The sequence below is a fragment of the Pelophylax lessonae genome (genome assembly GCF_965119305.1).
Source record: "Pelophylax lessonae genome assembly, chromosome: 3".
Taxonomy (NCBI): Eukaryota; Metazoa; Chordata; class Amphibia; order Anura; family Ranidae; genus Pelophylax; species Pelophylax lessonae.
Window position 1 is genome coordinate 491,514,084 of NC_138770.1, and position 27,565 is coordinate 491,541,648.

The 27,565-nt window shown below is 45.5% G+C and overlaps 1 protein-coding gene across 2 annotated transcripts in view; it reads right to left on the minus strand.

The window, feature by feature from the left end:
* RIOX1 (ribosomal oxygenase 1) overlaps positions 1–27,565 on the minus strand; it is a 320,376-nt gene that overhangs the window by 56,918 nt on the left and 235,893 nt on the right. For both annotated transcript variants that reach the window (XR_014225073.1, XM_082251939.1), the window contains exon 11: positions 22,445–22,586. Coding sequence is in view for 1 of the 2 variants with exons in the window: in XM_082251939.1 (XP_082108065.1) it covers positions 22,445–22,586 (142 nt within the window). In the remaining variant the exon portion in view is untranslated. The remainder of the gene's footprint in view (positions 1–22,444; positions 22,587–27,565) is intronic.

Below are 27,565 nucleotides of genomic sequence, written 5' to 3' on the forward strand. Positions count from 1 at the left end.
ATGTCCACCCCAAAAACCTCCAGGGGGAGAGGGGGGACCGCTACTCATCATACCACGAATCAGGTGGGCACCTCTCCAGACAGAACCCCTCACCGTCGAAATGTGAGACTGTTGGCCAGGAGGAACGCTGCAACTCAGGCCGAGACTCGGTCATATGCAACCTCACGAGACATTTAACTCACAGGCCAGACGAGTGGGGCTATGTCACGCCCGACATAGCACAGAGCTGAGGTCTGTGCGCACTCACTGGCCAGACTGGGGTGACCACTGGATCTAGATTATCCAGCCCGTCGCCCAATCTGGCAGTTGATTGTAGATCTCACAGGAAAAAAAAAAAAACCAGGAGAAAAAATTTCTATGTAAAAAAATTTGCCAGGACCAGAGATCCCAGCAAGGAACTAGGTCCTTACTACTGACTAGGCAGAAAAAACTGAGTACCTATAGCAGGGAGAGGGAGTATACCCCCTGGGACTGCCCATAGGTGTAGCCAGATTATTTTTCTGCCTAGTGTCCTACTCCTGTAGGGGGCAGTATAACCCAAAGGTTAGGAAGATCAGGAGCTGTGTTCTTCAATGAACGAAAGAGAAAATACTTTATCCAGGTTAGGCGAATCAAAAGGTGACTGGTTGCAATTGGGAATGCACTGGATAAAAGTCAACAGGCTTGGGACTTTTAAGCAAACTCAGACTATTCATTTCAGGTGTAGATGACACCGTAGGTAAACTTGCTAGATGTAAAATAAAGGAATCTTAATGGAGAAAAAAATGTTTCTTCTCTCAGGAGAGAGAAGGCGTTTGTTATCCTAAGACACTAGGGAAAAAAATGAAGCTTGCTGGGAGGGGTTATACTTAGCTATCCTTTTCAGCTTTGTTTACCAGTGTCCAATATCTTGAAGGCAACAGTCATAATCCAATGTACCTAAATACTTAATTCTGTGTCCCTTAATTTATAAGGAAAACTTTAGGGATGGCTTTCAATTGAGCTAATCTTAAGAGATGTAGAGTGTTACTAAACCCAGAACCTGCATTCACTGTATCTGGTCTCCCACAGTACACGGAACATGGAAATGCAATTATTTTAGTTTAACCGCTTCCATACTAAAATGAAGTAGGGGATATGCCATAGTAAAATGACAGCGGCAGGAAGTCTTTCTCGCGCAGCACGGCGATCGGGGGTGAGGCTCGTCCCTTGGACTGAGCCCAACCCCGATCACGGTAAACAGCCAATGAAATTGGCTGTTTACCATGTGATCGGCTGTGTCAATCACAGCCGATCACATGAGCGGCTCCAGCGCGAGCCGCTCGTTCCTTCCTCAATGCGCGCCCCGGCGGCGATCGGGGACGAGGCTCGTCCCTCGGACAGAGCCCATCCCCGATCTAGGTAAAGAGCCAATGAAATTGGCTTTTTACCACATGACCGGCTGTGTCCAATCACAGCCGGTCACAAATGTCAACAGAGAACACGGTAACTAGCTGTCACCGTGTTCTCCTCCTCACACACTGATCCTGTGTGAGGAGGAGATTGTGGTAACAGCTAGTTACCAATTACAGTGCACCCCAAACACACTGATTGCCCCCCCCCCACCAATAAAGAGCACCTGTCACTAGCCCATCAAAGTACCCGAGTACCTGTCACCAGCCCATCAGGTACTCTGATGGGCTGGTGACAGGTACTCTGATGGGTAGGTGACAGGTACTCGGGTACTCTGATGGGTAGGTGACAGGTACTCTGATGGGTAGGTGACAGGTACTTGGGTACTCTGATGGAATACAGAGAAGTACTCGGGTACTCTGATGGGCTGGTGACAGGTATTCGGGTACTCTGATGACGGGTATTCGGGTACTCCGATGACGGGTATTCGGGTACTCCGATGACGGGTATTCGGGTACTCCGATGACGGGTATTCGGGTACTCTGATGACAGGTACTCGGGTACTCTGATGACAGGTACTCGGGTACTCTGATGACAGGTACTCGGGTACTCTGATGACAGGTACTCGGGTACTTTGAGCACCTGTCATCGGAGTACCCGTCATCGGAGTACCCAAGTACCCGTCATCGGAGTACCCGAGTACCTGTCACCTACCCATCAGAGCACCCGAGTACCTTCCACCTGCTCATCAGAGTACCTGACACCTGAAGTACCCGAGTACTTGCCACCTGCTCATCAGTACCCATTACTACTCATCAGTACCTATCAGTATCAGTACTGATCATCCGTACCCATCAGTACAGTATCACCTATCAGTATCAGTACTACTCATCAGTACCCATCACCTGCCTGTCACCTGCCCATCAGAGTACCCGAGTACCTCTCACCTGCCTATCGGAGTACTCGAGTACCTGCCACCTGCTCATCAGTACCAGAGTACCCTTCATGCAGCCACCAAGTCCAAGTCCAAAAAGGTTTATATACGTCCTCCGTTTAAACCTAAATACCGCTGTTATGGTAGCAGATAGCTGCCATAACCCTGGTATTTTTTTAAACGGTGGACGGTTGGCTTTCTGATAAGGGTGGTCCCAGCGGCGGATTCACCGTGGGATCACCCTTCCAGGATGGCGGAAGAGGTGCCCCCCCGCCGCGTTCCGGTCCTTCTCCCCGCTTACCGGACCCGCCGGCAGCGGGGAAAACGATCTGGTCCCGGATCCTCACAGACAGGATGTCGAGTGAGGGCAACCTTGCCCTCACTCGACTCTATGGTCTTGGAGGACCGGAGCTACGGCAAACGTCGTTGCCAAGCAACCGGTTTAAAGGTCCCTTTTTTTTTTCATTTTATTTTGTTTATTTATTTTTTATTTATTTATTTTTTCTATCTTTTAGTGTACTTGTGATATCTGAGGACTTTTTGACCCCAGATCTCACAAAAAAGAGGTCCTGTCGTGCCTTTTTCTATTACAAGGAATGTAATAGAAATAAAAATGATCAATTTATTTATTTATTTTTTTTTTTTAAACGGTGTAAAAATAATAAATAAAATAAATAATAATAAAAAAAAAAACAAATGAAAGCGCCCTGTCCCCGTGAGCTCGCGCGCAGAAGCGAACGCATACGAAAACCCCGCCCACATATGTAAATGGTGTTCAAATCGTTAGAGCAAGAGCAATAATTTGAGCCCTAGATCTCCTCTGTAACTCTAAGATGGCAACCTGTAGAATTTTTTAAAATGTCGCCTATGGGGATTTTTAAGTACCAAAGTTTGTCGCCATTCCGTGAGCGTGCGCAATTTTGACGCCATGACATGTTGGGTATCTATTTACTTTGCGTAACATTATCTTTCACATTATGAAAAAAAATTGGGCTAACTTTACTGGTTTCTTATTTTTTTATTCAAAAAAGTGAATTTTTTCCCAAAAAATTGCGTTTGGAAGGCCGCTGCACAAATACGGTGTGATAAAAAATATTGCCATAATCTCCATTTTATTCTCTAGGGTCTCTGCTAAAAAAAAATATATGTTTGGGGGTTCCGAGTAGTTTTCTAGCAAAAACAACTGATTTTAGCTTGTAAACACCAAATGTCAAAAATAGGCCTAGGCAAGTGGCTAGGATGCATGATGGTGCTCCTTGGATGTTGGGCCCCTCTATATGGCTAGGCTGTATAAGTTTCACACATGTGGTATTGCCATACTCAGGAGGAGTGGCAGAATGTATTTTGGGGTGTCATTTTTGCTGTGTACATGCTATGTGTTAGGAATATCCTATAAATTGACAACTTTGTGTAAAAAAAAAAAAAGTTTTTATTTTTTTCCCACATTTTCCAAAAACTTGTGGAAAAAAATGACATGTTCAAACGACCCATAATGCCTCAAAAAATATACGTTGGAGTGTTTGCTTTCCAAAATGGGGTCATTTTGTGGACTTTTCCATTGTATTGGTGCTCTAGGGCCTTCAAAAGTGTGATAGGTAGTAAGAAAGTTTTATGTGTATTTATGCTCCTAGAACGCCTAAAGGTGCTACTTGGATGTGGAGGCTCTTTTTGTGGCCAGGCTGTGTAAAAGTCTCACACATGTGGTATCACCATACTCAGAAGGAGTAGCAGAATGTATTTTGGGGTGTCATTTTTGCTGTGTACATGCTATGCGTTAGAAATAGCTTATAAATTGACAACTTTGTGGGAAAAAAAAAGAAAAAAAAATGTTTTCTTCATTTTCCCAAGAATTGTGGGAAAAAAAATGGATTTTTGTAAGATCTTACCGTAAAATCCTTTTCTCTTAAGCTCATTTGACAGACGTAGTCTTCTTGATTCTCAAGAGCTGGGTTATGTTGTCTCCGCAGGAGTAGGACTAGGCAGAAAGACAAAACGTTCTGGCTCCACCCTAGGGGCAGTCCCTGAGGGTATATCCTCCCTCTCTCTGCTACAGGGAATCAGTTCTGTTCTAAAGCAGTAACAGAGAATTTAACCCAACCCAACTCAATGATAGAGGGGCGGGTACTACGTCTGTCAATGAGCTTAAGAGAAAAGGATTTTACGGTAAGATCTTACAAAAATCCATTTTTCTCTATCGCTCATTGACAGACGTAGTCTTCTTGATTCTCAAGAGCTGGGACATCCAGAAGCAGTGCCACAAAATGAGGGGTGGGATTGACAGAATCAAAATCCAATCTAGAAGGCCCAACCGGAGCCAACCAGAAGTATCAAAGGACTCATCGAGAAAACAGATGAGACCTACCCCACAAATCCTCGAGGTAGACCAACAGTCTCCTCAAACAGTGGCCTGCAGGAACCTTGCGGCCAGAAGAGGCATCTGACGATGCCATCACATAAACCTTATACAATATTGTAAAGGTATGAACCGACTACTAAAACAGTCGCCTTGAAAACCTGAACCACTGACGCCTGATGGCGGAAGGTCCAGGAAACTCTAAGCGCCCGAGTAGAATGCGCCTTAACAGGGAACTGGGGATCCCGACCCTTAGATAAAATAAGCCTATACCACCGTCTGTCTGATCCATCTAAAGATGGTCGCAGCAGAACAGGCAACCCCTTCTTAGGGCCATCCGTGATCACAAACAGTGAATACGTCTTACAAATTGAATCCGTAGTATTCAAGTATATCCTGATCGCCCGAACTACATCCACGGAATGCCATGCAAATTCTCGAGGATGATTGGGCTAAGGACATAGGAAGGACAATACACTGTCCTTATTCAATGAAACTTTGAAACCACCTTAGAAGGAAGGATGGATTCGGATGAAGAACAACCTTATCCCTATGAACCACCAGATCTGTGGAACAACAGGATAATGCAGCCAGTTCTGACACCCTGCGTGCAGAAGTGATAGCCACCAAGAAGACCACCTTCTGGGATAAAGTAGGCAAGGGAATCTCCCTGATATTTTCAAAGGGAGGTGTCTGAAGAACCGACAGCACCAAATTAAGATCCCAGGATGGTAACGGCGCGTGCACTGGCAGAGCCAGGTGTCGCACCCCCTGGATGAAATTCCGCACCAAGGAATGAGTAGACAAAAGCTTCTGAAAGAAGATAGCAAATGCTGAAACCAGACCCTTGATAACACTCAAGGCCAGCTTCTGCTCAACTCCCTGTTGCAGAAAGCCAATATTCGGACTACCGAATAAAGATGTAGATGGAACCCAAGGGATTCACATCACACAATATAAGACTTCCATGTACGATGATAATCTTTCTGGAAGTCGCTTTCCTTGTTTTAACTAGAGTAGGAATAACTGAAGCTGACAATCCCTTGTCCTTCAGCACCTGGGTCTCAATAACCAGGCCGTTTAAAACCAGCGATCGTAAAGCAGGATGGAAGATCGGTCCCTGAGACAGTAGATCCTCCCTGAGAGGAAGTCTCCACGGGACGTCCGCCATCAGTCTGACCAAGTCGGCGTAACAAGCTCGACGAGGCCAGTCCGGAGCTGCCAGGATTACTGGAATTCCTTCCTCCTCTATCTTGCGAAGAAGTCTTGGCAGTAACCCAAGAGGAGGGAAGGCATACATTAGCTGGTATTGCCCCCACGGGGCGATCAGTGCGTCTGCAGTTTCTGCTAGAGGATCGCGGGAGCGAGCCACGAATCTCTGAACTTTCCTGTTGAATCGAGATGCCAACAGATCCATATCCGGGGTGCCCCATCGTAGGCACAATTGGTGGAAAACGTCTGGATGGAGGGACCATTCCCCCTGATCCAGAGTCTGACGGCTGAGATAATCTGCCTGCCAATTCTCCACCCCCGGAATGAACACCGCAGAGATTGCTGGAACAAATCGTTCCGCCCAGCGAAGAATGCAAGCCACTTCTTTGGCCGCTCGGACACTCTTGGTGCCCCCCTGGTGATTGACATAAGCCACGGCCGTGGCGTTGTCCGACTGGATCCGAACCGGGCTGCCCTGGAGCTGCTCGGTCCAGTGAATCAGACAAAGTTTGATCGCTCTCAGTTCCAATACATTTATCGGTAACCTGGATTCTTCCGGGGACCAAAGTCCCTGGACAGATAACTGACCGAGAATTCCTCCCCATCCGGATAGACTGGCATCCGTGGTCACTGTCGTCCAATATATTGGCAGAAATGACTTTCCCTGGCTGAGCATCGGAGACCGAAGCCACCAGACCAGAGACTCTCTGGTCTGTTTGCTCAATCGGATCTGATTGTCCAGGGATTCCGGATTCCGATTCCATCTGAGAGGAATCTCTTGCTGAAGAATTCGGGTATGGGACTGGGCAAATGGGACTGCTTCGAAGGAAGCCACCATCAACCCCAGACCCCTCATGCAAGTCCGAAGGGAAGACCAGCTGTTGGTGGACTGCTGATTGAATCTTTCGGAGTTTCCCTACCGGAAGAAAAACTCTTGTCCTGACTGTGTCTAGAATTAGACCCAGATATTCGAGCCTCTGGGTGGGAACCAGAAATGACTTTTGCTGGTTCACCAGCCACCCGAATTCCTGTAAAGAAATCATAGTAATTTCTATGTTTTGTAGCAAGGTCTGAGGAGACTCTGCATGAAGCAGATCGTCTAGGTAACCTAGAATCGATATGCCTCTTTGGCGCAGAAGTGCCAACATTGGGGCCAACACCTTCGTGAAGACCCGCGGAGCCGTGGCGAGACCGAAAGGTAACGCCACAAACTGATAGTGGTTCTCTTCTACGGAAAAACGTAGAAACCGCTGATGTCCTGCGAAAATGGGAATGTGAAGATATGCGTCCTAGATGTCTATGGACGCTAGGACATCCCCTGGATGCAGAAAGGCTGCTACTGTGCGAATGGACTCCATTCTGAATCTTCTTATGTAGACAAAAGAATTGAGTGCCCTCAAGTCCAGAATTGGACGCACTTTGCCCTCTTTCCTGGGTATTGTAAATAGGTTTGAATAAAACCCTTGAAAACCATTCTGTCCAAGGAACGTGGACTACCACTCCTTGTTGTAGTAAATCTGTGACTGCTCTCCACAGATCGTCTAAACGATCCGGGGATAGTCGGCTATTGGAAGGGAAGAATCGCGCCGGTGGGAGAGATCGAAACTCGATCTTGTACCCTGACCTTATGACTTCGCAAACCCATCTGTCCAGGATTCTGGAAAGCCATGGATCCGGGAACCGGCGAAGACGTCCCCCCACCCCAGTTATGGGTGGGGGGCGCACCTTCAGGCTTTGGACGGTTTATCTTCAGGTCTAGAGGGGGCGGGCTTTTGCTTGCCCGACCAACGACCCCTGACGCCTCCTGCAGGAGCTTTGGAGGACTTAATATTTTCACCCGCGGGACGAAAAAAACCTCTTGTGAGCAGAAAAAGAAGGCCCTCGTCTTTGACGAGTTCCTTTACCTTTAAAATTTTGCGGTAAAAAGGTGCTCTTTCCACCCGTGAGATCCTTAATGATCTCATCTAAGTTGGCTCCAAATAGACGCTCTCCTAAAAAGGGGAAATTAGCCAATGCTTTTTTGGAACCTTGGTCGGCTAACCAACCTTTTAGCCACAGTGTACGCTTGAGAACCACCGCTGAGACAGATGCTCGCGCCAATAATGAAGTGGCGTCTAACGCCGCATCACACACAAACGGTAACCCCTGTATCATCTGTTCCAACAAATCTGATACCGCCTGAGGGACCTCTTCTAGGTCCCGGCGTAACCACTTGGTCCATACAGTTACAGCCTGCGAAACCAGACCAATAGCAATTATTGGTCTGAAAGCTGATCCAATCAAGGTAAACATGGTGCGAGACATAGCTTCTATCTTGCGATCCACTGGATCTTTAAAAGACGGAGCGTCTTCTAGAGGAATAACCGTGGCTTTATTCAATCTAGCAATTGGTGAATCCACCACAGGTGGTTCTGTCCATTTCTTAATGAGGGTTTCCTCAAACGGATAACGCCTGTTAATGCGTTTAGAAATAGTAGAAATGCGTTTTGGCAGACTCCATTCTTCTTTGATTGGATTGCCAAAACATTTGGGCAATTGGAAAAAACCTTCGCCACTAGATGCGTTTTTAGTCCCAAAAGGGATTTCAGTTTCAGCTATTTCTGACGGAATACCCTGTAATCTTAAGGTCTCTTGAACAGATACCATGAGTGCGTTTACCAACGCTTCCTCTCTGGCTATGGCTGATGCCGAAACATCCTCCTCACTGTCTGAAAAGACAGTACACGAGACACCAATACCAGATGAAGTACCTGCAACTGCAGAAATAGGCTCAGAGTCTGAATCCGAGGTTTCAGATAATAAGGGGTTAGGCGGGGGTCGCTTACTTGCGCCCTGTCCCTGACAAGCCACTTCCACCCGGGACACAAGCTTCCATAATAGCGGACAATGATTTAATCGTCAGTGGGGTGCTGGAGGATCCCGCAGACCCCTCGAGGGGATCCGGAGGAGATACATGAGTGGCAGGGTCCATGTTAATTCAGGACACCTTTGCCAGAAAACACAAAAAAACTTTTTTTTTTTTTTTTTAATAAAAAATACCTCTTTTTTTTTTTTTTTAATTTTTTTTTTTTTTTTTTTATGTGTCTCCCCCTAGCGCAATAGCGCCCCTCAGAGTACCTGCTTCTCGATCCCACAGAGAGAGAGAGGGACCCCCAAGGCTCACCAACCGATGCAGTGAAGTTTCCAACCAACTGCAGTCAGCGTCTGTCTTTACAGACTGGAAGGAGCTGTTGCTTTTTCCCGGGTAGAAGGACGTGGCTCCGCCCCCTGTGTACGCCTTCCGGCGTTCCCAGCTCTCCACGAGGTAGCTGGGCTCATGAAACATGGCCGCCCCCATATAGGAGACATTAGACTCCAAAAACATGGCGGCCGGCGTGACCTGAGGACATGCATGCACCTGGTCTACGGCAAAATGGCGGCGGACCGCCGAAATCGTTTTTCCCAGCACATCCACCTGCATCTCTGCTGAGTGGCGATTGATAGATCTACAGGAGATACACTACAAATAAGGTAGGATTATACCTCCTATGTCTGCTGTAATGCTACAGTCTGCTGGGTAGAGTGTTAGCTCTCAAACCAAGTCCACTTCCCACAAACACATACTGTATTTACAAGGGGGACTTTTAGTGTCATATATACTGACCATGTATGGAGGGGCCCATAATTCATACTGCCTCATAACGAGGAAAGAAAAAAGGGAACGTTTACTCACCATACCGAACCGACAGGCACCCTCTCTTCACAATACCCTCTCCACCGGGGTGGGGGTTTGTGGACCACTCCGGACGCCTCGACTCTCAGGTTCCTGGCGTCCAAGCGAGACTTTTAACTCGCAAGGTCAGTCCCTCCACTGGGACTCCGTCGCGGCCGACCCAGCGCGGAGCTCTGGTCTGCACGCGCTCGTAGGCAGAAACCGGGGTGACCACTGGATCTCAACATCCAGCCCGTCGCCCGGCCCCGCATACTTACTTGAATGTGTCGCGGCCGACCAAGCGCAATGCAATGGTCTGCGCGCGCTCGTAGGCCGGCTGGGGTGACCACTAGTGTCGCCCAGTCCGGCGTTTTTTGCTTGAAGATCTCACAGGAAAAACACTGGAGAAAAAACTACCTAAAAAATATTTCTTCTAAAGAAAAAATCTTGCCAGGACCAAAAAGATCCCAGCAAGGAGCTTAGGTCCTTACTCCTGACTAGACAGAAAAAAACTGATTCCCTGTAGCAGAGAGAGGGAGGATATACCCTCAGGGACTGCCCCTAGGGTGGAGCCAGAACGTTTTGTCTTTCTGCCTAGTCCTACTCCTGCGGAGACAACATAACCCAGCTCTTGAGAATCAAGAAGACTACGTCTGTCAATGAGCGATAGAGAAATGATAACTTCAAAAAACTCACCATGCCTCTTACTAAATACCTTGGACTGTCTACTTTACAAAAAGGGGTAATTTGGGGGGTATTTGTACTATCCTGACATTTCAGGGCCTCAAGAAAGGAGATAGGCCATCAGTACATCTGGTGTGATCAATTTTCAGTAATTGGTACCATAGCTTCTAGACTCAATAACTTTCACACAGACTAAATAATATACACTAATTTGGGTTAATTTTACCAGAGATATGTAGCAGTATAAATTTTGACCCAAATGTATGAAGAAAAATTAATTTTTGCAAAATTTTATAATACAAACTAAAAAAAAAAGTGTTTTTTTTCAAAATTTTTGCTCTTTTTTTGCTTATATCACGAAAAAAAAAGAAAAAAGAAAACCCCAGTTGTGATCAAATACCACCAAAAGAAAGCTCTATTTGTGTGAAAAAAATGATAAAAATTTTGTTCGGTTACAGTGTAGCATGACTGAGCAATTGTCATTCAAAGTGTGAGAGTGCTGAAAGCTGAAAATTGGTCTGGGCAGGAAGGGGGTCTAACTGCTCTGTATGGAAGCGGTTAAAATAACATGGACAGTGCTAATTGGCCCTGTGCTGATCACATGCACTCTCCCAAGAAAAAAAAAAAACACTCTAGCAATACACACCAAACTGAGAATGTGCAGCCCGTCCCCTGGATCTGTAAATATCAGGCTATTTTTAAGAGACAGTGAGGAAAGAGGAAGATCAGAGAGACAAGATCAAACTGCCTTTATACACAATGCAAAGGCATTGTGAGTATAAAAAGCATGCTTTACTGCATATACAGACTGATTTTACTGTTGTGTTTTTTTTTTAACTATTTAAGGTCTTCCAAATTTTACACCTGGCTTCCCTGGTGGCCATAAAGCTCACCTGATTTAGAAGAGGTTTTTTCTTTTTTTATCTAAATAGTTGCGAGGCCAGGATTTTAGCAAACTGTTTTATATTTGAATTTAATTTAAAGGAGATGTACAGCCAAAGCTCTTTTGACTGTACATTTCCTATGGATCACAGGACTGCAATCTATTCTGCAATCCTGTGACCCGTTTTCAGCAGAGAGCGGGCTGAAGTCTGCTCTCTGCTGACGTCACAGATGTCGGTCAAAGTCACAGCATCATCGCGACAACGGAGTCAGGATTCGCCAGGTGCCTGGACCAACACCCGGCTCAGCCTCTCAGCGAGCCGTTGAGAACCTGAGTCGGCCGCTCCCTGCCCACCACTGCCCAGGTCTCCAATGAGCGAGGAGGGGGCAGAGCAGAGAGCTGCTGACTGTTCTTAGTGTAGAGGCACCGGGTGACAGATGCAGTATTGGACTAATGCTGCATCCACCTAGGTAAATACAAAAAATGGGGGGGGGGGAGAATGCCATACATCTCTTTTAAAGAAGATCTTAAGCAGTAGATACAACATTTAGTCTTTGGATTACAGTAATATGTACCCATAACAAATGTTTTGGTGAGAAAGATGAAGGAAACCAGGATCTGAAGATCCTAGCAATCTACACTAAAAGTTTTACCAGCAGAAAGCAACCAAAACTGGGTACAACTGATATGTAATCGAGAGATCCAGACCCTTAATGTCATCATCCTTTAGATTTGAGAGGTCCAAATTATTCAGATCATTTTGAATCACTTCAAAATAGTGGGGGACTGGCTGCTTAAGGATGTGTTTATTTAAATAAGAGCCAAAAAAAATCCTTGGATGCTGTGCCTATATCTTTTGGGCAAGATTATCTAGAACCAGGCAGGAGTTTTGATTTGGGGAATATATTCCAAGAGCTCAAGTTAGCGAATAACTACCTTTGTTATTATTCATAATAAAGTGTCAAAAACTCTTGGCCTCATGCTTTTAGACAGAATGATTATTTAAAAAAACATTCCTTCCCGGAAGTATAGCTCTGAAGCTGCCTCTTTTCCTAGGAACTTTTTAGGGTACATTTTATTTACATGTATACAATTTAGAACCGCCTTTTTCAACCAGGCTGCCTTCTGAGTTCCTCCAGGGGTGCCTTGGAAAATTGGCTAAATATTGTCTCAAATTGCACAAAACAGTCACCAAGCTGGAAGGTGGATTAAGCCTGCCATTTTTTGTTACCCAAAAGCATAGGATTTAATTTAGTTATGGACATGAAGTGAAGATAAATCTCCCCAGTGGGACACAGATTGCAAAAAACACTGACTGGAATTATAACGCTCCCTTACTCTCCTCAAAATGAAAAGAAGTTTTGACCACACGGCCGTAGGACCACCACCACGATACTGTGTGTTTCACTGGAGTGATACAAGAGACTGAACTCATCTCTCTGGGGATTGATCCGGGTCTTGTTTACCCTCTGCCCCCCCCCCTTTTTGTGGTTGTGAAGGGACACTTCATGCTTTTGGAGCATTGCTGGCTTTGAAAGGCCCAAAGATATTGGTGACGGACCTCAGGAATACACATTCAAAATTTCCGGGTTGACTTTTTGTGTCTTGTGTCTGGGATAAAGTGTTTTGGATATAGGGCAGCCTTTTTTCCACTGGTTCATATAGACCTCCAGCAGAATATGTGCAGCCTATATTTTTCAAGATTCTAATGTGATGCCAATATTTATACCATCCCCTGAAGCAGACTGTTAAAATTGAAGCATTTCGGGACCTCGGATGCACACTATTGGGATCTCATCATGCATTATCAATAACTATTATTTGCTGGTTATCCTGTTACTTTGTACAAAGTTTTAACTTATTATATGTTATGTTCTCCCATGAATCTTACTTGGGAAACATTTTAATGTTTTTCAATAAAGATCTTGGATTTTATATACTATCTGTATAATTGTTTTGGCCATCAACAAGTCCCACTCCTTTGCCCCAGTGGTATTTTCTAAGTTTTGACCATAGTTCTACTTTAATGAGAACTACACATAAGAAACGGAATTTTTGTAAAATCTTACCGTAAAATTCCTTTCTTTGAGTCCTCTGACAGTCGCCGCCCCTCATATAGTCTTCACCAATGGGTATTGACCGCTTATCCACAGGAGTAAGCTAGGCAGAAGATTGTTAAAAACACAAAACTTTGCATAGACACACCTACAGGGGGCTGTCCCTCTGGTCCAATACCCCCGGCTAGCCTCATTCCCAATTCAGTTTATGAACCCCAAAAGAGGGGTGGGGGCGGCGACTGTCAGGACTCTGACAGTCGCCGCCCCTCATATAGTCTTCACCAATGGGATGTCCCAAAGCAGTGTAGACATGAGGGGTGGGAAACGCAACCGTCTCAAGGTAACGAAACACCCAAGGTCAGATAAAAGAACCTTATCTGAACCAAAAAGGTAACCCAATGGGTAACAGGAAAGCTCAACATGAGCGAACACCCCAGGAAGGTAAAATAACCAAGGGGGAAAAAACCCCCACAGGAGGGGAAAGGCTAAAAACGCCATGTCTCCCCCAAGGTACTGCCGCACCCAGAACTTTGCGGCCAAAGGAGGCATATGCCGATGCCGAAACATCAAGTTGGTAAACTTTGTAAAGGTGTGCAGGGATGACCATGTCGCCGCTTTGCACATCCGGGACACCGACGCCTGATGGCGAAAGGCCCAAAACGCACCCTCCGCTCAGAAGAGTGCGCCGTGACAGGGAAGGGTGGAACCAGATCCCCAGGCGAATAAGCCTGTAAAATCGTCCATCGGAACCAGACAGGAATGGTTGCCGCAGACGCAGCCATACCCTTCCGTGGCCCTCAGGAAGGACAAAAAATAGAATCCGACTTTCTGAAGGATTCCGTAGACGACAGGTAACCATGATCGCCCTGACAACATCCAAGGAATGCAAGGCAAAACACCGTAGGATGCGTAGGATTCGCACACAGCGAAAGCAAAACAATGTCCTCATGGAAATGGACACCAGACACCACCTTCGGGGAGAAGGATTGATGAGGTCGCAAGACCACCTTATCCCTATGAACAACCAGGTAGGGGAAGCGGCAAGTTAGGACCGCCAACTCCGACACACTGCAAGCAGATGTGATCGTCACCAAAAAGGCAACTTCCCGTGACAGTGCAAGCAGAGGAATCTCCCGGATGTTCTCAAAGGGAAGAAGTTGCAAAACGGACAGAACCAAATTCAAGTCCCAAGGGATTGAGGGCGCCCACCGAGGGGGGGCCAAATGAGGCACCCCTTGATAAAGGTGCGGATCAAGGAACTTGACGGAAAAGGGCGCTGGAAAGAATGGCCAGCGCAGAAAACTCACCCTCAACAGTGGACAGTGCAAGACTTAGGTCCACACTGGATTGCAGGAAGGCTAACACCCTTGCCACCGAAAAGTAGTGAGGATGGAAACCCTGTGATTTGCACCAGGCGAAACAAGCCTACCAGGTACGATAAGAAATCTTACCGGACGAGGCCTTCCTAGCTCTAAGCAAGGTAGGAGTGATCTACGACGAGAGACCCCGATCTCTCAAGATCTGGCTTTTAACAGCCATGCCGACAAGGCCAGCGATTGTGAAGTAGGATGGAAGAACAGCCCCTGAGACAACAGGTCGCCTCGTAAGGGGAGCCGCCAGGGAGGCTCGACGACCATTTGCATGATGTCTGCGAATCAAGACCGGCGCGGCCAGTCCAGGCCCCCAGTACCACCAACCTCGGTTCCGAGACCAATCTGCGAAGGAAGCGTGACAACAACTGGATCAGGGGGAAGGCGTAAGTCAGGCGAAACTGATTCCAAGGCACCACCAGCACGTCCGAGGCAGCTGCCAGAGGATCGCGTGCGCTTGCCATGAGCCTTCCCACCTGGATGTTTAGAGGAGGCGCGCCATCGCGCACACAGCATCTGAAACACCTCCGGGTGCAAGGCCATTCCCCCTGGTCCGAGGTCTGGTGACTCCGATAGTGGGCCTGCCAGTGTTCCATACCCGGAAAGTGAACTGCCGAAAGCGCTGAGACCCGCGTCTCGGGCCAAGGCAAAATCTCGGCCACTTCCTTGGCCGCCCCGGGCACTTCTGGTGCCCCTTTGGTGAGTGATGTACGCCACCGCAGTGGTGTTGTCCGCCTGAACCTGCACAGGGTGGCCTTGAAGATGATCCCACCAACGGAGCAAACAGAGTCTGATCGTGCTCAGTTCCAAGGCATGTATCGGTAGAGAGAATTCCTCCTCCAACCAAGTGCCCTGGGCAAACAATTTGCCCAGAACGCCACCTCAGCCGACAGGCTGGTGTCCGTGGTGAGCACCTACCATAACAACGGCCGGAAGGACTTCCCTTCTGTCAGAGCCGGAGACTGGAGCCACCACAAAAGGTCCACTCTGACCTGGTGACTCAAAGATATCCTCCTGTCCAAGGACTGAGGATGCCTGTCCCAACTGGCTAGGATCTCCGCTTGCAGAGATCGCGTGTGGAACCGTGCAAACGGCATCGCCTCGAAGGCTGACACCATCCAACCTAGGGACCGCATGCAGGTCCTGAGTGATGAGGATTCGTTGTCCCTGAGGGACCTGACCTCATTCAGCAGAGTCTGGAGTATGTCCTCCGGCAGGAAAAAACTCTCGCAAGGGCGGAGTCCAGGACCATTCCCAGATAAGGGAGACGAACAGAAGGGAACAATGTCGACTTCTGAAAGTTGATGGCCCACCCAAATTCCTGGAGCGTCTGAACCGTGGTTGACAGATCGCGCAACAGAGTTGAACTGGAACTCGACCTTAACAGGAGATCGTCCAGACATCCAAGGATTGCGATCCCCTGCGCCCACAACAGGGCCAGAACAGGAGCCAAAGCTTTGGTAAACACCCTTGAAGCCGAAGCGAGACCTAAAGGTAGTGCCACAAACGGATATTGCTCCTCTGCGATTGCGAATCGGAGGCACCTCTGATGACCCTCGAATATAAGGATGTGTAGAAACGCATTCTTGAGGTCGATTAAAAGCCAGGAATCTCCCGGGCTCAGAGAGGCCACCACCGATCAGAGGGATTCCATACGGAATTCTTGAACCCGCACAAGCGGTCTAGAAACTTTAGGTCCAGAATCTGACGCACCTTGCCCTCCTTTCAGGGCACCGCGAACAGATTCGAGTAAAAACCCCCGAAAACCTGTCCCGTTCCACCCCGACCGAATGAGTTCCTAAACCCATCTGTCCTGAATGGCGGACGGGGCCGCCGTGCCAGAGTGGGCGGCTATATACTTGCCCGCCCAAGGCTTCTTCTGGCCACCAGAGGCCTGGAAGGATTCGCCCTTTTCATGTGCCTTAAAGGCACGAAAGGACCCCTGGTTAGGATTAAAGGAAGGGCCCCCGCTTACTGCGGAAAAAACGTACCCTTGGTCACATGGGGCAGCAGAGTGCTTTTACTCCCAGTGACCCCCTTCACCAACTCGTCCAGGGAGTCCCCAAAAAGGCGATTCCCTGCATAAGGGATGTCAGCACCGTCTTCCTGGAAGACTGGTCGCCGACCAGTTCTACAGCCACACAAGGCGACGGATAATCACTGCGACAGCAGAGAAGCGTAAGGCTAAAGGGGCCTCATCCAAGGCCGCATCACACAGGCATAAAACCGCCTGAACAATTTGGTCCACCTACTCCAAAGTAGAAGGAGGGGCGGAATCAGCCACAAGGGTGCGTCTGAGCACCTCAGTCCACTCCACCACAGCCTCAAAGACCATTACTGAGGCAAACACGGGCTTCAGCAAGGAACCTGCCACCACATAGGAGAGGCGGGCAAGAGATTCCACCCGCCTATCCGCTGGGTCTCTAAGCACCGAATAAGCCTCCGTGGGCATCAGAGTGGCCTTGTGTAAACCGGATACCGCGTGGTCCACCTTAGGGCCACCGTCCAGTGCGAATCCGTCGGAGACGCAAAGGGACCACGGTACTGAAACCGTGTAGGTACCACAAAATTTGCGCATTTAATAGCGCCATTGTACATTCACCGTTACGTGAAACTCAGCGGGACAGGGCATACCTGAGCCGCTTTCTGGGTTCTGCGGGTCCCAAAGGAGGACCGCTTACCCGGCGGGTGGGGCTCATCCCTTAAATGCATTGCTGCGCGTTCTATGGCCGACCCAGAGAGGGAGTCGACCCCCTTCACCTCCCCACCGACCGAGAGGACTGAGACCCTTCAGGGGTCACAAGGACACAAAAATTGAAAAGGAATGAAAGATTCCAAGAGATAGTAGGACAAACCCCAAAAAATTCTTCAAATATATTATTACTAAAAAATTCAGGTCTGAGCAAAATAATCTACAGTGGGTGACTGGGGACAAAGAGAAAGTAAATGAAATACCTTCCTCAGCTCTGTGTATACAAATGAGCATGGGGGAGCTCATGTCCATGATAGTATTGACCTAGCCCTAAATGATTCACAATGGCTCAAATGTGAGATGGTCCCGAAATATTTAGACAGAATAAAGGTGGATAAAGCACCTGGACAGGGTGGCATCCACCTATGAATCCTAAAAGAATTGAGCTTTGTCATTTCAAAGCCATTGTTTCTAGGGACTCTTTAATGACTGGCATAGTACCACTGGATTGGCTTTTAAAAAAAAAAAAAAAAAAAAAAAAAGGATCATAGTTTTTAAAGTAAATTATAGACATGTTAGTTTACCTTCTATAGTTGGGAAGGGAGTTTACTAAAAGATCGCATAGATGGGTTCTAGCTACAAAAAAGTATTTTAAGCAACAGACAGCATGCGCTCCAGTAGACGTCCAATGACGAAACGCGTAGGGCGGTACTCTGCGTCAACGTCATTCCGGTCTGCAGTCTGCCGTGGTTGGAACGCGGAAGCTTCCCGGCGCTGCATCCAACACTCTGAGACGATCAGCTAACTCCTCACCGTGAGTTACTACATATTATTTTGCATTTTCAACGGTATATATTGCACTGTGGGAGTTTTTTATGTTTGAGCGCCTAGATGGGACCCGCCTATCTCTAAGGATTTTCAGGAACCAGACCTGGGAGCTTCGGACTGGAAAAAATCCCCCATGAACATTCTAAAAACCACTATTGGCTATCTGTTTAAAGGGTGAGTGCGACCTCTAGTGGAAAGTGGATCCACAAGCATCTCAAGCTCATCATACTCACCTTCACTTTTTTGAGCACAGCGTTTATATGGGACTATTCCCTGGCTATATAATCTATATTATCTTTATCTCATAACTATAATTTATACACTTCTGCCACTTCACATTAAATATTTTTAAGCACTTTGAGATATCTTTTTTAAACATATCTATTTATATTTTATTCACATGGTAAGCGTTGTTTTATATGCACCTTGCACTGGCACTTTATTCCTCACACGGTTTGAAAGTATTCATCTCTTCTACTGCCTGTCTAAGTGTGATTTTATCCATAAAGCACTGATGCTTTTTAATTCATATATATATGAAATATATATATGTTTACCTGTGTGTAATCAAGTCTCCGTATAAATGCACCTGCACTGATAGTCTCAGAGGTCCGTTTAAAGAGCAGAGAGCATCATGAATTACAAGGAACACACCAGGCAGGTCCGAGATACTGTTGTGGAGAAGTTTAATGCCGGATTTGGATACAAAAAGATTTCCCAAGCTTTAAACATCCCAAGGAGCACTGTGCAAGTGATAATATTGAAATGGAAGGAGTATCAGACCACTGCAAATCTACGAAGACCTGGCCGTCCCTCTAAACTTTCAGCTCATACAAGGAGAAGACTCATCAGAGATGCAGCCAAGAGGCCCATGATCACTCTGGATGAACTGCAGAAATCTACAGCTGAGGTGGGATACTCTGTCCATAGGACAACAATCAGTCGTATACTGCACAAATCTGGCCTTTATGGAAGAGTGGCAGGAAGAAAGCCATTTCTTAAAGATATCCATAAAAAGTGTCGTTTAAAGATTACCACAAGCCACCTGGGAGACACACCAAACAAGTGGAAGAAGGTGCTCTGGTCAGATGAAACCAAAATCAAACTTTTTGGCAACAATGCAAAACGTGATGTTTGGCGTAAAAGCAACACAGCTCATCACCCTGAACACACCATCCCCACCGTCAAACATGGTTGTGGCAGCATCATGGTTTGGGCCTGCTTTTCTTCAGCAGGACAGGGAAGATGGTTAAAATTGATGGGAAGACGGATGGAGCCAAATACAGGACCATTTTGGAAGAAAACCTGATGGAGTCTGCAAAAGACCTGAGACTGAGACGGAGATTTGTCTTCCAACAAGACAATGATCCAAAACATAAAGCAAAATCTACAATGGAATGGTTCACAAATAAACATATCCAGGTGTTAGAATGGCCAAGTCAAAGTCCAGACCCGAATCCAATCGAGAATCTGTGGAAAGAACTGAAAACTGCTGTTCACAAACGCTCTCCATCCAAGCTCACTGAACTCGAGCTGTTTTGCAAGGAGGAATGGGCAAAAATTTCAGTCTCTTGATGTGCAAAACTGATAGAGACATACCCCAAGCGACTTACAGCTGTAATCGTAGCAAAAGGGGCCATACAACAAAGTATTAACTTAAGGGGGCTGAATAATTTTGCACGCCCAATTTTTCAGTTTTTTATTTGTTAAAAGAGTTTGAAATATCCAATATATTTCGTTCCACTTCATGATTGCGTCCCACTTGTCGTTAATTCTTCACAAAAAATTAGTTTTATATCTTGAATGTTTGAAGCTTGAAATGTGGCAAAAGGTTGAAAAGTTCAAGGGGGCTGTATATGTATATATGTAGCACTGTATATATATATATATATATATATATATATACACATATATATATATATATATATATATATATATATATATATATATATATATATATATATATATATATATATGGTATTTATCGGCGTAGAACACACACTTTTTCCTCCTAAAAATAGAAGAAAAAGTAACAGTGCGTGTTCTACGCCGATGTAAAAAAAAAAGTCCAGGAAGCAGCGCTGAGAGGTAGAAGCCGAGGAGAAGGAAGGACGCGCTGTCACTGCCTGTCGAAGTGTGATTTTATCCATAAAGCACTGATGCTTTTTATTTCATATATATATATATATATATATATATATATATGAAATAAATCTATCATAGGCGCCTGGACTTCCGATGACAGCGCCTTTCCTTCTCCTCTGCCCCGCCCGCCCCCTTCTACCTCTCGGCACTGCTTCCTGAACTTTTTTAAAGTGATTCGGATAGTGTCAATGGTGCTGGCGAGGCTGCATTTAAGGACACTGCGCTGGCGAGGCTGCATTCGTGGGCACTGCGCTGATGATTGCATTAAATTTTAAATGTCAGGCAAAATGGTCGGCCCTCACGCATGTTCACTTCATCAAGTCTGGCCCTCTTTGAAAAAAGTTTGGACACCACTGGTCTAAGGTTATCAGTTGTGTACCCCAAGGTTTTAGTGTCGGGACCCTTACTTTTTAAATATATATATTTTTTTGATATAGGGTCTGGGATTAAAAGTACCATTTTGGTGTTTGCAGATGACACCAAGCTATGCAGTGAAATAACATCCTTACATGATGTCTCCAACTTACAACTCAACCTCAATGCACTGTATAATTGGGCAACTACGTGGCAAATGAGTTGATAAATGTAAAGTTATGCACCTCGGGGCTAGAAAATGCATTCATCATACATACTAGGGGGGAGTACAACTGGGGAAATCAATGGTGGAGAAGGATCTAGGTGTTTTGGTAGATCATAAGCTTAATAATAGCATGCAATGGAAAGCTGTGGCTTCCAAAGCGAGCAACATCCTTTGTATTAGGAGAGGTATAGACTCCAGAGAGAAAGATATAATTTTGCCCCAGTACAAATCATTAGTAAGACCTCATCTGTAGATAAGGGGGTTTTGTACTGCGATTCAAGGTATTAATATATTCAATACTACATCACAGAATAGTTTATAGGGTACTCATACATATTGTACCATTATAGGTATCAAATAAGTGAATTATTCACAAAAAGTGCTCATGTGTTGAATTCAAGATTATGCAAAGAATAAATAAATAAATGTGCAAAATAAATAAATATTTCCAAATATATCACTGCAGATGTAGATTCAAAATTAAAGTGCACAAAAATGACCAATATGGCCATGATGTATAAATAAAGTGCTAGTGCATTCCAACAGTGCTAGTGTACGTTTATACACTTAGTGCAAATATTATTGGTGCATTCAAACTCAATATTTCATAGTGTATGCTTATAGACAATAAGCAGCATTCAATTTAGTGCTAGAGTGTCCATATACGTGGTGTTTTCCTTTTATATATTCCTTAAAAGTCCTTATTTCAGCCAAAGGCTTCCTCCACCTTTAAGGTAGTGCTCAGTGGTGCTCTCCGGTGGTCACACGTGTAGGTGTGCCAACTGCTCACCTTATTACCTCTTTGTATACGCTTTGAATATGTATGCCTGGATGGCTGCCTTTCCTCCACTCCTCTCTTATAGCCTCCGGCTTTCAGGGGGGTTATGGCTCCTTTTGATTGCGTGTTATATAGCGAGGTACTCCTCCTCTTATGGCTCAATGAAAGATAGGGGCCATCACGGTGTAGTATTTAAGAATATTTATTTCCAAAAAATGCAGTAACTTACAGTTAAAACAGTTATTTCTAGCCTCAGATCTCGCTGCGGGACTTGGTAACTCCGTCCCGGTGCGTCACTTCCGGTTTTCTCGCTTATTCCGACCAAAGATATTTAGCCACTAGCAATAGTCACCGTGTTTTTTCCTGGCTAGGATGGCTCCCACCAGACTGGAGAACATAATAGCCCTGTGGGAGGGATTCCTTTAACACTACTGATTGTGTTGATGGGGGAATCAAGCAATTTTATTTCCTGCAATCTGTGCACCATCTATGGCCAGCTTTAGCTAAAGTGACCTTAAAAAAAAAAAAAAAAAAAGTCCCCATTATCTAAATGTAGCAGGAATGGCTGTACCCTTTATCCTCAAATCTTGGATTCCTTTCCATCCTGCCCTAGCAGGCACCACAAGGGCTCTGCATTCAAAGCACCCCAGTCGCAGTCCCATTCACTTGAATAGATGGTCCATACTCATTATGACCACTAGTCCTCCAGCAGAGTACAGACAGACCATCAATAAGAATGAATGGGGCTGAGGAACATATGCACACTAGGCAGAGGAACCAGCCAGGATATCCCTTTTCCATTATTTTTCTTTACTTGGTTGATTCTTGATTGCACATTATTATAATTCACAAAGTTCCCCACATACCAGGAGTAAGTACAGGAGGCAGACAGTCATGGAGAAACGCCTTAGCCTTTTGATCTACAGCAGCATCTACTGGAGCATACTCCGTCAGCTTCTTCATCAGCGAGTGAACCTTCTCTATGAATGCATTTCTACGTGGATCCTCCTTGAAAGTAACAGGATAAACATCACTGTATCAGTACAGCATATAAGAACTCACCCCAGCTAATTAAGCAGATCTGTTTAAGACATCTCAAAATTACAATTACAACAAGGTACAAAACCAAGCATTCCTACCAAAACTATTTGAACAAATTTGAACCATTTGACTGTATACGTAAAGAACCCAGATTTATTTAACTTAAAAGTAACAATATGTAAGAAAAAACCCGTATTGTTGATTACTATGAAATTATTCAATTAGGCACTGTGTTACTGATACAATTTAAACAAATACAATACAACTAAACATTATATAATAGCCATATCTGTTCTCCTCAAACAAAAAATGTAGTTTCCAACAGACTCATTCACATGGGAGATTAAGCATATCAGGAACATTAAAGCTTATTGCTAGGGCCTTTTTCAAAGCTTACATTAAACAATTTCCAACCATTTCTATAACTGGTGGAATAACAGAAGACTTGTATTATTTCCACCAAAACCCTGTACCTACCTGCCTAATTTGATAGCAATGCAACAGAATCTGTCGGAATTTTGTATATGATGGTTTGTTTCGGATTATGATGGCTAACTATTTGCAAGCAATTGAGGACACATTAGACATGCAGTTGACATTTATCTACATTATATATATATAATATATACAAGTAAACAGCCCTGCCAGGAAAATGGCATGAGATTTACAGTGAAAGCTTTATCAAGACATAATGATGACAGCCCACTTCTTAATAAAGGCCTCCTCAAATGGGTATTGGATCTCAAAATGTTTGGGAGGTTTAATGAGGTTATCAGGAGTTTTTCAGTCAATGTACAGAATTCTGAAAATCACATGTGCATGGAAAAGGTTTTAAGGGCCCTAATGCCTCTAAGGGACCCAGACTAGTCCACTAGTCCATGCAGCACTAATAGAAGCTACACGCTGCATTTACATCTTTACACTGGCATGTACCCCGTCAAGAATAGCCAAAATGGTCTCTCATCCTGGGAGGGCTGCTTGGGACTACTCAGAGACGTGACCCTGCAAAGATTTTTCAGACTCTTCAGCAGATAGAGACTCCACAATTAAAAGATTAGAGGCTACCAAGGTTTAAGGCAAATTCAGACAATGATTCTGCAGGGGAAGGCACTGAGGTACGCTCATGACATCTGCAGTCAGTCAGAAAACAACATTGCAATTTTGCCCAATCCTAAATGCAGTAAAATTATCCTGGCTTTACTGGGTTTACTAAAGGGGCAACACTCTAACGATGCAGTCAACTTTGAAGAATGTAAGGACCTAGGCAGGGGAAAAAATCCCAGGGGTCAGGTCCTTAGGAGGAAACACTGCAGGCTGCCCTGGAACGGTTAGTGGATTGAGAGCCAAAGATTTGATTAGGCGGAACAGCTCCTCCTAGGTTTGTGATCTGACATTTACAAATTAATGGCTTTTGGCCTTAAAGATATTGTATGTACCAGGGTAGAAAACTGGCTGCAAGCTCGTCCAGAGGGTGGTGATTAATGGCATATTTTCTAAATGGTCTACATGGGGGTGGGGTGCTCAACCCCAGAAGTCTGGTCAGACCGAATACATAATAAACAAGCAAAAAATTGGGGGAGCACACCCTGAACATGTATTTCTAAAGAGGTTGAGCACCCCACCCCACCCCCCACACACACCTGTACTCTATCAGAGTCCACTCAAGTAGATATAGGAGGAGTCCTTTGTCTCCTATATCAAGTAGATATAGGAGTCCTTTGTAGTGCAGTAGCACATCTCTCCCAGCAAGGAGTGTTGTCTCCAAGGGTTAGAGAGACTGGATTCATCCTTTTTTATGGATAGTGTAGGACCCACTGATAATGGGGTACTTTGACTAATGCCCCGTACACACGTGCAGATTATCTGCAGACTTTTGTCTGCAGACTTACCAAAACCATATAATATGAGGTCAAACCTAAACACTTTCAATTTGTATGCAATCCGGCAGGCCCTTGCACTACATAGAAAAGGTAAGTCTGCAGACAAAAGTCTGCAGATAATCTGCATGTGTGTATGGGGCTTTAGTGGTGGGCTTGAGCACGATAGGGCCATATGGTGGGACCAAATCCCCATTTTTACTTATGGATTATCTTCATATTTGATAGTAATTTCTTTTGCATGTGTGTGCTATTCTTTTTTAATATGCATGTCGCTTGGTTCATAGCTGCACCAGCTTTAGAAATACATGTTCAGGGTGTGCTCCCCCAAATTTTTTGCTTGCTTATTATGTATTCGGTCTGACCAGACTTCTGAGGTTGAGCACCCCACCCCCCACACACACCTGTACTCTATCAGAGTCCACTATCAAGTAGATATAGGTGGAGTCCTTTGTAGTGCAGTAGCACATCTCTCCCAGCAAGGAGTGCTGTCTCCAAGGGTTAGAGAGGCTGCATTCATCCTTTTTTTTATGGATAGTGTAGGACCCACTGACAATGGGGTACTTTGACATAGTGGTGGGCTTGAGCACGATATGGCCATATGGTGGGACTAAATCCCCATTTTTATTTATGAATTATCTTCATATTTGATAGTCATTTCTTTAAGATGAGTTTTAATGTTGAAAATTTTAAAGTAATGCACTTGGGAGCTTAAAATATGAATGCAAGTTACACACTATGACGGGGTCCCGAACCCCCAAGCCTCGTACCGGTCTTTGACCTGTTGATGACTGGGCCACACAGGAGGTGAAAGGCGACCCTGGTCCAGACAGGACCATCATAGACCACGCTTGCTGCTTACCTCCAGCTGTACGGCCATCCCTCTTAGCCTGTGTCCTCTCCAGCATCCCCCGCTCGGCTGCCGATGTCAACTTTTCAGCAGGGCAGGGGTCGAGAGTAGCTGGGGATCTGGACAGCATGAGCAATCGCCCGCTTGTTACCATGAGAAGGCAGCTCCTGCCATCCATCCAGGTCTGCAGCTCCTTCTGGCCCCTGCTAAGATTACATCCGCGGCTGGGCGGGAGATGCAGGAGAGGACACAGGCTGATAACTGCCTCTGCCCTATGAAAGGCAGGACTCTGCACAGGAGGCATTACAGTGTCATCCCCTTTATATCACAGTGTCCCTTTACAGTGAAATCCTTGTTACGTTAATTTAAAGGGGTCTGCAGTATAAAGGAGCACTGTAATGCAAAAAGGGGCTGTGATGGGAAAGGGAACTGAGGATACTGTGGCACAGCTGTGGACTGAATCCATATATATGCCCCCTACCCCCCCCCAGTCCCTGGAAAGATTGACTGCCACTAAACTGGTCCCTGGTGCCGAAATGTTTGGGGACCGCTGCTTTAAGAGAACCCTAGGGGGAATAAGGGAAGGAAAAGGATCTGGGGATCCTACTGGATGACAGACTTGGCAACAGCATTCAATGCCAAGCTGCAGCTAGCAAGGATGCTAGGCTATTACCATGCATTAAAAAAGGGTATTTAAGATATAAAACTATAATTCTACCGGTTTACAAAACTCTGATTAACAGAGAAGAAAAAACAGGCGCCGCTGAGTGTAGCATAAAATTTATTAGCATGACATAAATGTAGACTCACATGGGGATGTTTTTTCCATGGCTCCTGGATCTCTTCCTGCGCACAGTATGTCCGCCTTCCGGACGACCAGCAGCTGGGTGATGACGATGACAGGAAGCGCCGATAGGGGAGCTGGATCAAGCAGAGGCAGCGGTGAACCGCAAGCCTTCCCGGATATGATGTAACGCGTTTCGGAGCATGCATATAGAGCTCCTTCCTCAGACGAATCGGTTAGGCCACATCTTATGTCATCTAGTTTTGGTCACCAATCCTTAGAAAGGATGTGCTTGAACTGGAGAGAGTCCAGAGAAGGGTAACAAAACCAATAAGGGGGCTGGAGGACCACAGTTATAGGGAATGACTACAAAGTGGATATTATCGCCATATATTCTTTAAATGGTGACTATCATTGGGGGAAAAAAAAGTTTAAAGTGTTACTAAACCCACAATGATAAAATCAGTGTGTATATGCAGAAAAGCATGCTTGTTATACTCACTGTGGAACCCAAGGGGTTAATCCTCTGCACTGTATAAAAAGGCTGTTAATCCGGTTTCCTCTGATCCTCACCTTCTTCCAGTGTCCCCAATTCATCTCTTGATAGTATAGAGGTTAGAGTTTTGTTTTTTTATTTTTTCTTGGAAGAGTGCATGTGATCAGCACAGTGTATCAGGGGTCTGCATTCTCATAGGACAGCTAGAGCAGTATAAAAACTCCTACTCCTACAAGCTTTAACCGGACACTGATAGAAGTCACAAGACTGCTATATACTGCTGATGAAACAAGGTATTTAGCAGTTTATATTTACTAAATCTATTGCATGGATGGACCGGTGGTTTTTTTTTTCAACCTTAACTATGTAACCATGACATGTTGCTCTGCAAACTGGAACATCTTCGAGTATACCAGGTAAACACCTTGGGTACTCATGAACTAGCTGCTGAGAGTAGTAGATGTTCAAATAGGTAGTGGTGACCAGCTCATCGTAGGCGGCAGCAAAAACTACTGTAACAGAGGTAGAACCACGCATCTTTTGCCAATAGGGGCAATGGTGGGACGATGCTCCCTCATGTTGAAGGTAGGGACAGAGTGTGAAGTGCACACAACTTCATCTATTGACACAGGACTGAATTCCTCAGCATTTTAACTTGTTCTGTGGAGCCCTGAACAGTCGCACCAATTTAAAAAAATGACAGCTGCTGCAAAGCAGAAGAACCCCCACATGCTGTCGGGGGTAGAGGGGTTCCACTTGAACCATGTTACATGGTGCAAAAGGTGGATTTCGCCTATAAACAATCTTAAACAAATTTGTTTTATAGCAATTCTTCCCAACACTGCCAAGGTTGATACAAATAGCAGAAGCTTTTTCTCTGGATTAGTGAAAAAACTGGATTTTGGTCTTACTGTAAAATTATTTTCCCTGATTTTCATT